Below are 13,986 nucleotides of genomic sequence, written 5' to 3' on the forward strand. Positions count from 1 at the left end.
CAATGTTGTTGGTCCAAAACATGCCAAGATTATAGGCAAAGGTCTACTGGTATATGTGGAGGCAAAAATAAAACAAATTGACGTTAATAAACCAAACATCAAATAAATTCATCTTCATCAATGTATGAATTTCAACTTAGGTTTTCTAAGATGATATAAAGTAATCATATTGAACTAATCCACATAATAAATAAAGAAAACATCAAACAAAAAACTTGATGAGAGTATGGATACAATACACAAAGAAATCAAACCCTACAGTTAAACTTCAAAGCAAATTTCTTGCTTGATATCAAAATCAAATATAGAAAAATAAGTGTAATAACTTGATTAAAATAAATCCAACCTTCACATAAGAAGCCGGGTACGCACATCATCTTCATCCATCGTTTCCTGCAAATCGAGTTCCCAAATCGTCATCAACACAACCTGCAATTTGACACTTCTTCAATTAAAAAAAATCCAACCTTCACATAATAACTTGGTGGATTTGTCTCCATGGACATTAATGGAGGTAGGATGATATGCAGGAGAAGAGGGGTAAATGAAGATATGAGGGAAATTAATGGAGAAGATATCTTGTAATTTTTGCTTTTAAAAAAGAAATAATTGAAAAGAAATATGGGTTTGACAATGAGGTGATGTGCATTAATGATAATGTCAAATCAATTGGGGAAGATATCTTGGGGGTTGGGTGGATAGATGTACAATTACAAATATACCCTTAAAGGCAAAAACCATAATCAGAATACTATGCATACGTGGAAGGTCCTTGGCCACATGTTGAGTTTGCAAAGTTTTCTCATTTTAAGGGGTTTTTTATAGAGCATTACCCTATATATATGTATATATATACGTATATATATATATATATATATATATATATATATATAAAATATCCACATGGCCACCCACACCGCTAGCCTACGCTGCTCCCACACCCCACCTTTTTTGGGGTGGCCTGGTGGAGCCCATCCCCGCCACATGTCAAACCAAGCCCCCAATCCAAGCCCCATCACACCCCGCGGTCTTAGGCCACCCAGGGCGGTGGAAGTTTTACCCGTGATGGGATTGTTCAACGCGTGGAAGACTGCCAAATACCACCGCCACCCCTCATATTCAACGCGTGAAACTTAATTCACGTTGTATTTTTGACGCGTTGAGTTTTGATTGTTTTGAGGGAAATTGTTGGTTGGGGGGAAATTGTTGGTTGGGGGGAAATTGTTGGGTGTGGTGGTGAGTGATGGGCATTTCCACTAAAAAAGGTTGTGAGTGATGGAATAAAGCTCGATAACGTGGCGGAACTTGATTGGAAGTTGTGAGTGATAAATTGGTGGTGAGTGATGACCACCCTACCCCTTATAATTGTATCTCGTAAGGTTATTGAATGCAGAAGAATACTATTTTGTATGCAAAAGGATACTGTTTAGATGTGTAAGAATCTTTAAAATATACATATTACTCATATCATCTTTACATATATACTGGCTAAATGAGTTCGTTTGAATACAGATATCACATACCTAGTTCAACTGAAAATAAGAAACAACGAATCTATATATATATATAAATGAGATGGATTTGGGCAATGTGGCATTTGTCTTTGGCCATGTAGGATGATGTGGCAATCTGATTTAGGAGGGAAATCCCATTTTGCTATCTACATTCACGATTTTAAAACAAATGCACGCGGGATCCGAATGGATTTGGGTCGACCAAATGATCCAAATGGATTCTTTATATCCCAGTTTCATTCTCTTCATCTCTATCGTCACCTTCAAAACCCTAACGCCGCTACGCATCATCTTCAGTAAATCCAAAAATCTTCTTCAGCAAATCGACAATGGTGATTCTCATGAACCTTCTCACCACTGATCCCTTAGATTCGGGTCACATATATAATACGCTTCTTCTCTTGCACCTTGGAAACCCTAATTTTGATATCCATTGTTTTGGCCATTTCACTCTGTTTCGCAAAGAAGAGATCAATCATTCATCAAAGCAAACCCTAATCGCACCAACAATCACCACGCTTCTTTTCTAAAAAACCCTAAATATCAAATTCATGTTCCTTCTGGTTGAACCATCTATGAATGCATCAAGTATCAGTAAGTAATTTTGCTATTGTTAATCCTTTTCTTAGACTGTTGTACAATATTCTTTCATTGCATTTTGTTATCGCATCTTTCCCCTTTTCACAGCAACCCTAAAATGAGAACCATACATGATGACCAAACTCAGTTTTCTGATTTGTAGGTTTAAGCTTTCTCCTTTGAAGTTTTTTGGCGTTGTTAGTCTTTTCAATTTGTCTGGTGAGAGGATAACATTTTGCAAGTCTCCTGATTTTGTTTCTAAACTCATATTTTTCTGTTATTTGTTGTTGGAATTCATTTGTGTTGAAATTTTGTACAAACATAACCTGTGAAAGAGATGTCACATGGTGGAGTGGATGATGTGTATCAGGTACGAGGACGGTAATGGTGCTCGCCGCTTCAGAAATGGCCATCACTGACCACCATCTGATTCGTCCACCAAATCGCCGCTTTGTTCTATTCATGGGTTAGTATATATCGATTCATACAATTTTTATAATTTAATCTTCCAAATTCATGGATATTTTTGATCAATTTATGCCATAACAACATCTATGAAATTAAAAAAAAAGAGAAAAGAAAAAATTAGATGTTGTGACCAAAATCTGAAGTTTTTTTAAACCGGTTTACTAATGTATGATCAATTTGGTTGTGGATTATTCTTATAAAACTTGAAAATGCCTCAATTTTAGAATACACTTTAAGCTTCCAAAGGGGCTGGGCCGAGGTTTTTTTTTTTTTTTTTTTTTTTTTTGAGAAATTGTAATTTTAGTAGAGAATGATGTTCTCTTTTGATGGATCAATACAAGTCTCTTGATTGCTGATAGTGCCACCAACCATGACTTCAATTTATGTTTAATACTTCACTTTATGCAACAAGGGATTCATAACGCGTGCTCTGTGTTTATTGTAGTAATGTAATTATTGGGTTCTATATGTTTGTTATCATTTTGGCATGAGAAACGAGCTTACATGTTGGACGAGTGCAGCTTTGTGATTTTATTCTTGAACATCCTGCTATTTCTCGATTTCATGCTGGTAAGCTTCGGCTTTCATTCCCCTTTTAAGAACCAATATATATTTTTTTACCCAAAACATTTGCAGCCCTTATTGGCCTTATCTTTACTACTTGCACACCGTATATAATGCCTTTCACTTTTAGTTAAATAATGTTCCAGGTTGCGCCTAAGACATTAGAAACAAGCTTATAGTCAGCATCTGCCGTTCTTCCGCAAGTAAGTGATTAGTTGAGTGACCAAATATGTTCGGTTGGTATCACTTGAATGCAAAAATAGCCAATCGGGGTTTTTTTATCAACCAACTGATACTTTTTCGTTCCTTAAACTGGGTTTTAGGATTGTAGATGAAAGAGCATTTGTTTTTTCATTCAGATTTGAAAAACTTAGAGATAAATTAAAGGTGCCAAACGCTTTTGGGTCCTTTTAACCTGTTCGACCCACTGGACCAGTTTCCCATTTAGCTTAATCTTTTGTTAATTTGATCTCTTAAGACAAACCATAACCAAGTTGACCCGTTCACAAATAAATATGCTGAAATTGCCGCCTTTGACTAAGATTTATACAATGTGTTATAAAGCCTTAAGTAAGTGACTTTCTATCTCTTAGCCTTCTAAGTGGTTCATTTAAAATAATAAACTATCAAATATATATATATCTTATTATATATAGTATACATACACATGAGAATTAGAAGTCTGACTCTACTTTTAGTATGTTCTATCATTGTTAAATTTTAGGTCTGGTATACAAATGGAAAGAGCTAGCGTAGAAGATAGCAATGTCAATTTAGATTTAGAGAGAAGCAATGTACTTTTAATGGTCCCAAGTGGCTCAGGTATGACTCATGAGGCTATTCAACTGTTTTACTTATTCTTCTTTCTTTCTTTGCATATCAGATACTCTTAAGTTGCTAGCGTAGAAGATCATTTAATGTTTAGTCACAAATGTCATGTGTCATTGTGGCGTACTCTCACATTTAATTAGGCATATTTGGTGAGATTTGTCTAATAATTATATCAGATATACACATATATAATATTAAACGAAAAGGATGAGGGAATATTTTTATGGCACAAGTGGGTTCCTTTATACCGATTGGTGTGAATATTCTTATGGCACAAGCGGGTTTCTTTGCTCCTTCTGACAAAGCTATCATTTTTATCCGTAATTGCATTTTTGCTCGTGCTGGTGTTGGTGCTGGTGTCGGTGCCACTGATAAGTCATTATATATTATCCATGAGTTGTGCAGTGGCATATAAAGTTGTGATGGCTTAGGTTAGTTTTATAATCATCATCTGATACTCAATTTATCATACTGCATGTTTGAGCGTTTGACTTAATAGTTGATTCTTACATTAATTTTTTTTTTGGAGGAGGTTTAGCATACTGCATGTTGGAGCGTTTGAATGAAAGTTATTGGAAACTATGGAGCGTCGACATTGGCTATATCGGTGAAATTCGTCGAAGGATAGCCCCGGTGAAACCGAAAGCTTAGAAGGATCAATCAGGTTTTGTACTCTCATTTTGATGATTAAGCATTTTTAGTTCAACAGTCAGGTCTCATTAAGATGTTGAACACTGTCGTTCATACAACGGGGAGCATAATTATGAAGGAGAAAAAATAATAACCATGCAAAATAATATATGGTTTGGAACTGTGGAACGTATATGGAAAAGTTTTCGGGTATCCGAGCTATTATGCTACAGGGTATGAGTAATGGTACTCTTGATATCACTCTTAACCAATGGGGGCATAAGGTATGTATATTTGTATACACATGCTTTTCTATATGTTATACATGTAAAATAAGAAGAAACTTATAATTAAGCGTTTGTACTAAACTTACCATATATTTAGGTTGGCATTGAAGGAGAATTCCTTCGTTTAGTTATGTTGATCTGTACAAGAGTGTTAGGGAAATTATGCAGCCTATTAGTAACTATAATGATGTGAATATATTAACGAAAGTTAGCACCAGGTTAAATAATGCGGTTACAAGCACAACTCTGAGATGCTTGATACAATGATGAGTCTTAATCTTGACGAGAACAATGGAGGTAGCTACTAAATATTGAAATAAAAAGTTATATGATTTCATTGAGTGTGATGTGTTTGAAACTGATGGATAGCTTTGTTTTAAAGGGAGAAAATAATACAACCAACCAGGTTCGCTTCTAATCATTCCCCATAAACTGACCTTACTATAAAAATAACAACTTTTCACATGTATATACCTAACACGTTTTGAGTAAAAGTGGAAGACCTTTTGTGTTAACATCTTTTGTGAAGAAAAGTTTTCAGTTGGTGGTGGTGAGTAAAGATTATACGTACTCCCTCCGTCCCATATTAATTGTCCAATTTTGAATTACCAAGTCTTTTTCTTTCAACTTTGACCGTAGATTTTTTTTGTGTGTGTTACGTAACACTTGATATAAAATATATGAATGAATTGGATTTACGGTGGTAAGATTGTATTCCTTTAAAGGAAAGGGATTATTACATTTATCTCTAAGATATTTACGGTCAAAATTGAAAGAAAAAGACTTGAAAAGTCAAAATTGGACACTTAATATGGGACGGAGGGAGTACTACGAAATCGTTAATTTAAATGTAATTTAGGAAATTCAAACACATTTTTCATTAAAAAATATTTTTTACCACATGAAAATAAAATATATATATTCAAATTATTTTTTTAGAACAATGATTTTTGTCAGTTTCCTGTGTGTCTATTGATGATGATCCAGATTTCCTTTATTTCACTTTTTGTTGTTAGCCACTGTACGCTACGACGATGCTACATACTCCGACGCGTGAACTATCTAAGGTTGCAAATTGGAGAACAATGACGCCTTTGGTGGTGTCGGTTTGGTCAAAGGATGGGCGGTGGTGTTGATATCGGTGGGAGCATCCGTCAACTCCAGCGACTATAGGGTTCCATGAAGGGCTTTGATGGTGTATAGATAACTGGTTTTTTATATGTAATATACCGAGTTTAAAAGATTTGCGATTTATAGATAACTGGTGAAACGGTCGGTAAAGAGAAAGTAGTGGCAGAATGCACGATAGAAAAGCTGAGATGGCTCGCCAAGCTGACGCCTTTATTGCTCTTTTGGGTATAGATTTTTTTACTGTTTCATAAAGATTCCAAGTCTTGAAATAATCTTAAAAATTTATTGCATTCCGTTGGTGAACTTTCTCAGGTGGTTATGACACTCTTGAAGAACTGTTGGAAGTCATCACATGAGCTAAGCTAAAAATTCCATCATAAACCTGTAAGAAAATTAACACCTACAAGTTGTACATTATGCATAGAACATAGTACTCCAATGATATTAGATTGTTAGTTGATAATTCAAGTAATAAACACCGAAAGAATTAAAAAGCGCATCTTTTTGGTCAAATGTTGGGAAGTATAACTATGGAAGAATCACGTGCATGTGGGTCGATGGTTTAGAAGATTTCTTGCATCATCATACCTTTTTTTGTGGGGACAGTTAAATAACGATGTCTTTTTGTGGGGATAGCTAAATAATGAGCATAAGATGATTCACGTACACATTGGATTTTTTAGGTAAATCTTATTCAACTTTCCAGGTGTTATAGTTTTGAGTATTAGATTAAATTATCTGATTAGGGTTTTGGATATTGATTTAGTCTTTAAATTGAAGAAGAGTGTATTATTGTTTATGATCTCTTATTTTCGATGATTTCAATAAGTGATGTTGCTTGGAATTGAGGTCTTATAGTTTCTATTGTACGTTTATCGTTTTGGATTTGGTAGCGATTGCAGAATAATAGGTAATTTTTATATTCAGTCGAGCACTATAAGTGTTTGATCAGATGCCTCAATGATACACTCAAGCTTATGATCCAATAATTAAGGTGAAATCCTTCCACTAAGTACATCATTAATTCGTTCATCTTTATTAGGTTATATGTTTTATTTCATGTTGTTAGGATTGATATAGATGGTGTCAACAGAAAAGGCATCAAAATTGGGATGTAATTAGCTAAAAAATGACCAGTATTTGTCTTTGTTTTTGTTGTATACATGTACATATTACTAATATGCGTTTTAAGTACTCAGAAAAGGGTAAACTTCAATATTCGTTAGTAAATTCATAGAGGTGTTGGTCAATGAGGAAAAACTTTAAGGTAAGATTGGCAATTTGCAATCTGTTAGCTAGATAAGTTCTAGATAAGTTGGTTTTTAGTAGGCCTATCAATAGAAAGACAGGAGATAAGAAGTATGTTTTTGTGTTGCACATATTGAGACATGGGCTTGGCAAATGTATGCACTAGATTAATGCAAAAATCAAACAGTGATAAAAAGTAGTACTTCACAAAATACACGTGATAAAAAAGACACGCCATGTTAAGGTACTGCAGTGTGGTGCAAGATTCTGGGATGTGAAAGCTATCTTTGGGGGTAATTATGTTATATTACTGTTGTCACTCTGCTCTTATATATTATATATTTCACTTAATATTTTAATTTCATTGAATTTTTATTAGCTAATAACACCGAAGAAAAGAGGGAATCTGCCTTAAAGGAAGAGTGGAGAGACGACGATGCATTGATTTATAATAATACAGTGCAGATATGGGATTGTGAAGGTTAGAAGTGGGCGACCATAGCGGCAACTATTGACAACTATGGTAATCATGTTACATTAATTTGATATTTAATTTAAAATCTTGAACAGGTTATGGCCCCGAATAATTACATCGAGTTCATTAACGATCTTACATCATTCGTCAACAACGAGTTTATCTCAATGGACCGTATTGATGATGCAGTGACCAGAATCTTACGCGTCAAATTTACCATGGGCCTGTTTGAGAACCCTCTTGCCGATTACAGTATGGTTAACGAGGTTGGAAGCCAGGTCAGTTAATTATTTTGCATTTTTGTTCCAACTTCCAAAACATGTATGTATATAAGTGGTTCGTTATTTCTATTAAATTCTTTTGCTTTACGCGTTTGAGAAATATAGGCACACAGAGAAATAGCAAGGGAGGCAGTGAGGAAATCATTGGTGTTGCTGAAATCATGTTTGTTAGCTGTTTTATAGAAGACTAGGAGTTCATATTTTATGTTATTCGTAAGCCAATATTGAAATCCAATGTAATGTGATTGTGCATATCAAAATATATCGTGTTTGTGTGTTTCAAAAGTTGGTGACGGTGGTGGTGTTAAAGCCTTGGAAAATTCATGATAGTTTTTTTAGTTTTTGGTACATGTTAAGTGTTATAATAAAGAACAGACATAACATTAATAAAGTTCTAATAATCTATTATAATAAATAAAAGTTTTTTTTTTTTTTTTTTTTTTTTTTTTTTTTTTTTTTTGTCGTGGGTCATTCAGTGAAGCAACTTTCTGCCTCCAGTTATTGCCCAAAGTTTCTGACCCTACTCGCAACCCTAATAACTACAACTTTCAATTCAAAACAATTATAAAACAATTTTCTGACATAGTTCGATTAATACAAAGTAAATTTTCCTACCCGCGAAGTTCGCGGGTGATAACCTAGTTTTATTACATATATGTTTGAAACAGCGAAGTATCCATATATATATTTCTTTGATACAACGAGCTTCAATTATATATTATTTTGAAACAGCGAACTTTGCATACATACTTCTTTTAAACAGCGAAGTTTCCTGCAAAAGATTCTGTAGAGGTCAGAATTTATATTTAAGTTCGCTGTTTGGTCTTGGGAACTACCTATGAACACTCAAAAAAATCCAGCCCACCTAATAGCACTCTTATTATTATTATTATCAAACCCCCTATTCCTGCAAACTTTTCTCTTAGTTGAGAGTTTTAGCCGGCTGACGGTGGCCTACCACTTGGCATGACAACTCTGGTTGCAGCCGTGGCGGCGCTGAGCCATGCTTCGTTGGCGCCGACAATGACGAATTGTGCATCTGATCCTCTTTGTTTTGCGTAGACGATGATGATTTGTAGATCTGAGTCGATTGGTTTTATTGTTTTCGTTTTTTTTTCCTTTCTTTTGTTTTATGGTTTTAAAGAACAGATTTAATGAAGAAAATAGAATAGTGGTCATCAAATTGGCGGTGGTTGTGTTGTCTGTGGTGGTGGAGCTGTTTGATGGTGGCGGTGGTTGTGTTTAGTGTGACAGCCGGAATTGTTCGGTTAAGGTAGTTGTTGTGGTGGTGGTTTAGTGAAGGAACTAATTTGGCTTGAAGCTGTATTTTCTTTTTATTTTATTAAATTTGTGTACATAAAATAATAATGCAAACAAACAGGTGGTACACGAAAGTTATTTAACTCAGAGTTAGGGGTAGGGGTGGTTATCACTTCTAAAAAATTTATTATCCACAACATCCAATCAAGTTCTGCCATGTCATCAACCATTATTTTCATCACTCACAACCTTTTTTAGTGGAAATGGTCGTCACTTGTTCAAATTTCATCACTCACAACTTTTTATTTTTTATTTTTTTAAATTATAAATTAACAATAAAACACTAAAATTTATAAATTATAAATTTCATTTAAATTAAAACATACTAGTTCAATATTTTAGACTACAATTAAAAAAAACATACATAAAGAAACTCTACTCCTCGTCTGAATTAGAAAATTCCAAACCTAAAGAACCTACTAGTTCGATTAAATCGTATCTCAGCCGAAAGTGAGTTTCTTCATCACGCAACTATTGTTGGATATTTTCGGGAAAACGTGAACTTGTGTAGGAGGATCCGGCATGTACCCGATCATGATCCACCATTTTCTTCTTTGGGCGGTTCGAACTTCCTTCAAGATCGTTATACACCGACACGAAAAATTTAAGCGTCTCATTGTCGGAAGACGACTGTTATCGCTGTCCATCGGAAACGTCGAATCCGTAGGGAAATCCATTTGTGAAATGGTATAAAAATTGTAGAATGTGTGATATGTGTTTGTGTTTTGGTGTGGGTGAAATGGTTAAAAATTGAAAGTATATATAGATTGTTTATAGGTTTTTTTTTTAATAAGATAACGTTAAAAAAGGGGTGCAACGGTCAAAAGAAACGGTTAAAAGAGGGTGAACGGTCGGATTTTTATAATTTAACGCGTCAAATTTATGACGCGAAACATGTTCCACGCGTGAACTTTAGGGTGTGGCGGTGGTGTTTTGTAAAGTTTCACATGTGAAACTTCTTTATAACGTGCACCTTTTGAACCAACCTGGGTCCCCTTAGAATGTTATTTTTCGGTGGGTTTTGGCTATGCATATAGCATCTTTATATTTTTAATATTCGTATTAGAATTATTGGAGAGTTTTCATACTATATATCTTCGTTTTTCAATAGTAAATACATGGTAGCTTTCTATTTTCCATTAGTCTTTCTGTATGTCTTTGTAGCCTTTACAAATATAGAGGTCTACACTTGTATACATTTAGTATTACAAACTAAATAACTTAACTTCCCACTATTAAATTGTAGAAAGTGTTGATTAGAGAGAGGGCACTCATTATTCAAAGCACTAATATGATAAATGTTGTTGGAATTTCAAATAGTCTAAGTTGGTGTGTAAGACATAATTAGGAGTCGATAATTATAAACAAAGCCCTTCAACTTTCAAGTACATTATTAACGATGCAAATTGAGTTTAAAGACAAGCATATAATGCATGTGTGCCCATCACGCGAGTAATCGTATAGATATTGCCATGAACCAAATTGTTATCGACCGAATTCCCGATTCCCGATGATATTGTCATGGACCGAATTGTTATTGTCCGAATTCCCGCGAGTAATCGAATTGATATTGTCATGAACCGAATTGTTATTGACCGAATTCTCGCCGCAACGCGTGGTGGTTTTACTAGTTCATAATTATTTAACAACTCTTGCTTCAACTGACAATGTTTTTTATACGTCCAACAAAATAAACTTTAGATGTTAAAGTAACAGAAAGCAACAACATAGAAAAGTATTACTTTCTACTAATAGTAAAGCCACCACAATAATGAAGATCATTAATAATATATAATATATAAGTGAATAAAAGACAATTTTATCATCATCAAATTCATTTCCTTTTGACTTTGACCATAGTTTGACGTAATCGCATACGTAGCTACGCAAATAACCACACAACAAATAATAAATGACAAGATATATTTTGTGTATAAATGAGACTACAAGAGATCATGAAAGCAAAACTCAAATCGCAATGGCACCCACATCTCCTCTTCTTACTCCATACAAAATGGGCAACTTCAATCTCTCTCATAGGTACTCTTCATATCATACATTATCTCTTTACAACATACAACTTACAAGTTATGTTTTTAAAAGATTAGTGTGTGAAATTATAGGGTTGTGCTTGCACCGTTGACAAGAAATAGATCGTATGGCAATATGCCGCAACCACACGCCATTTTGTATTACTCTCAACGGGCAACCAAAGGTGGCCTTCTTATCGCCGAAGCAACTGGGGTCTCAGACACGGCCCAAGGGTAAGTACTAAGTACTAAAGACGCACTGGATATGAAATTTGTAAAACATGCTTAGGAAATTTTGTGTAGGAAATGCGTAAGAAAATTTTGTGTCACTAATCACCATTTAACTCAATCAGATTACTAGGAGTGTTGGTATACAATTTAATCATTTTCGAATGTTCATCGACTTTTATAAAATGAGATTGATGTTTTGACATGTGTTATGATGTTTAAAGATATCCTGAAACACCTGGGATTTGGACGAAAGAGCAAGTGGAGGCATGGAAACCGATCGTGAATGCTGTGCATGACAAGGGTGGCATATTCTTTTGTCAGATTTGGCATGTAGGTCGCGTATCAAACTATGGTATGTTATAACTTTTTCCTTTTAAAATATTTTTTCGTTTTTTAATCGGCTAGTGGAGACTTGAAATATATATACTTTTTTAAAGAATGTGTCCTACCCTAAATTAATTGTATGTAGGAATAGGAAGATGCATCGACTTTAATAATTGATGGTTCTAAACTGTTGATATATATTGTCTTTTAGTTGTTACTCTTAACACAAAAACAATATATTCATATATTATTATATATTCGTTTAGTAATATATTATTTATATATTCTGTTGGCCGTTAAAAAATATATTATTTATTTATTATATAATTAACTTGTTTACGTTAACAAGTCTAATTAAATTCATTATACTAAACTCAGGATCAAGGACATGTAATTAAGTAACTTTCAACTTAGGTTCGAGTCGGATCCGAACACGACATGATTAGAGCTTAATATATTTATTTATACCTTTTTTTCATATCTAATCATAAAATTAGGATTTCAACCCAATGGGCAAGCTCCGGTATTTTCAACAGACAAAGGAATCACACCGGGCCTAGACGGTGGAGACTGGTCTCCTCCTCGTAGACTAAGAACCGACGAAATCCCAGCCCTAATTAACGACTTCAGGCTAGCAGCACGTAACGCCATTGATGCAGGTTAGTAAATATTTGCCAAAACTTTTTCCTAAGATGATTTTTCCTACAAAAAATTTATGTATGAAATTGGGGCATTTCCGACATGTATTTGCGTAAGAAACCACCACTTTTCTAGCAGTGATACACCTTACGCCAGGGGCAGACCATGTTGCTTAGTAGGTGGGCGGGCACTATATTTTTTAAGCAAAAAACCAGATCACATTCTTTGAAAATATGATTGAAACCCTTCATCTGCACCCTCAGCAAAAATTACTTGGTCCGCCATTGCATTACGCAATATCATTTTCTTTGGACAACTCATAATCTAACCCTTGCAGTTACGAATTTTACAGGATTCGATGGAGTCGAAATCCACGGAGCAAATGGATACATCATTGACCAGTTCTTGAAAGATCAGGTGAACGATAGAACCGATCAGTACGGAGGAACCCTAGAAAACCGATGTCGCCTCGCCCTAGAAATTGTGGAAGCAATAGCGAACGAGATCGGAGGTGACAAAGTTGGTATACGGCTATCCACATTCGCCGATTACATGGAATGCGGCGATTCTAACCCCGAAGCCCTTGGGCTTTACATGGCTAATGCACTAAATAAGTATGGAATTCTTTATCTTCATGTAATTGAGCCTAGAATGGTGCAAGCTGGGAACAAAGCTGAAACTCCATATAGTACACTTCCAATGAAGAAAGCTTTCAAAGGTACATTTATTAGTGCTGGTGGTTATAAGAAAGTTGATGGAGACAAGGTGGTAGCCGGTGGGAATGCGGATTTGATTGCGTTCGGGCGGCTTTTCTTGGCGAACCCAGATTTGCCTAGGCGGTTTGAGCTTGATGCGGATTTGAACAAGTATAATAGGGCTACATTCTATATTCAAGATCCAGTTGTGGGATACACTGATTATCCATTTCTTGAGGTGTGAAAATGGTGATATAAATAAATGGATCAACAAGATGGTAAGTGCGCAATGAAGGAACTTACTGGATTGATGTTTGGAAATCTTTATCATGATAATAAATTATGTTATTTTAAATAATATTAATATTAATTGTGTTTTTATTATAACAACTCTTTAGTTTACGTTCTCGAGTAAGAAATCATGTTCTTTCAATAATTATAATAATTATGGATGATTATAAAAATTATAATCATCTACAATTATTGAAAGACAATGATTTCTTACTCTTAGAACATCTTCACATGATAGGCACTTTACCATGCAATTATTAATGTTTTTAGAATCAGACCTCAACTAATCATCGTTTTATCGATGTACTTTTTTTTTTTTAACGGCCAACGAATCCTTCAAACGGGCTACTGGCGAAATTCACCACATCGGAATACATTCGCCTCCGAACCGGGGAAAACCCTCACCTAGGACCCAAGCCCGTGAACACTCGCCCGAAGGCACGACAGT

General features: G+C 34.8%; 1 protein-coding gene and 2 long non-coding RNA genes across 8 annotated transcripts; all 3 read left to right on the forward strand.

Moving 5' to 3' along the window:
- The first annotated feature begins 1,788 nt into the window (after positions 1-1,788).
- Positions 1,789-2,680, forward strand: LOC118483757. Of its 2 annotated transcripts, none has more exons than XR_004871401.1 (3): positions 1,789-2,108; positions 2,242-2,312; positions 2,464-2,680. It is a non-coding gene; the product is annotated as an uncharacterized LOC118483757 (long non-coding RNA). The 2 variants fall into 2 exon arrangements; XR_004871400.1 differs by having other exon boundaries at positions 2,257-2,312; positions 2,464-2,678.
- A 39-nt stretch (positions 2,681-2,719) lies between these two features.
- Positions 2,720-8,296, forward strand: LOC118483756. Of its 5 annotated transcripts, none has more exons than XR_004871396.1 (7): positions 2,720-4,387; positions 4,495-6,068; positions 6,131-6,229; positions 6,317-6,388; positions 7,632-7,733; positions 7,823-8,005; positions 8,114-8,296. It is a non-coding gene; the product is annotated as an uncharacterized LOC118483756 (long non-coding RNA). The 5 variants fall into 5 exon arrangements; XR_004871398.1 differs by having other exon boundaries at positions 4,495-5,170; positions 5,890-6,229; positions 8,114-8,295; XR_004871399.1 differs by having other exon boundaries at positions 4,495-6,229; positions 7,632-7,775; positions 7,917-8,005.
- Positions 8,297-11,229: 2,933 nt separating this feature from the next.
- On the forward strand, positions 11,230-13,631 carry LOC110865809 (putative 12-oxophytodienoate reductase 11). Its single transcript, XM_022115132.2, has 5 exons — positions 11,230-11,368; positions 11,452-11,592; positions 11,811-11,941; positions 12,411-12,572; positions 12,905-13,631. Exons 1-5 carry the CDS (start codon positions 11,241-11,243, stop codon positions 13,489-13,491), a joined length of 1,149 nt encoding a protein of 382 aa, XP_021970824.2. The 5' UTR covers positions 11,230-11,240; the 3' UTR covers positions 13,492-13,631.
- The last annotated feature ends 355 nt before the right edge of the window (positions 13,632-13,986 follow it).

This window comes from Helianthus annuus, chromosome 11 (assembly GCF_002127325.2).
Source record: "Helianthus annuus cultivar XRQ/B chromosome 11, HanXRQr2.0-SUNRISE, whole genome shotgun sequence".
In the NCBI taxonomy this organism is placed as follows: Eukaryota; Viridiplantae; Streptophyta; class Magnoliopsida; order Asterales; family Asteraceae; genus Helianthus; species Helianthus annuus.

Bases quoted from the DNA above. Each gene is read 5' to 3' on its own strand.
- LOC110865809 (XM_022115132.2), top strand. From the start codon at position 11,241: ATGACAAGATATATTTTGTGTATAAATGAGACTACAAGAGATCATGAA. The intron at 11,369-11,451 runs GTACTCTTCATA...GTGAAATTATAG, and splicing joins AACTTCAATCTCTCTCATAG to GGTTGTGCTTGCACCGTTGA. The intron at 11,942-12,410 runs GTATGTTATAAC...TCATAAAATTAG, and splicing joins AGGTCGCGTATCAAACTATG to GATTTCAACCCAATGGGCAA.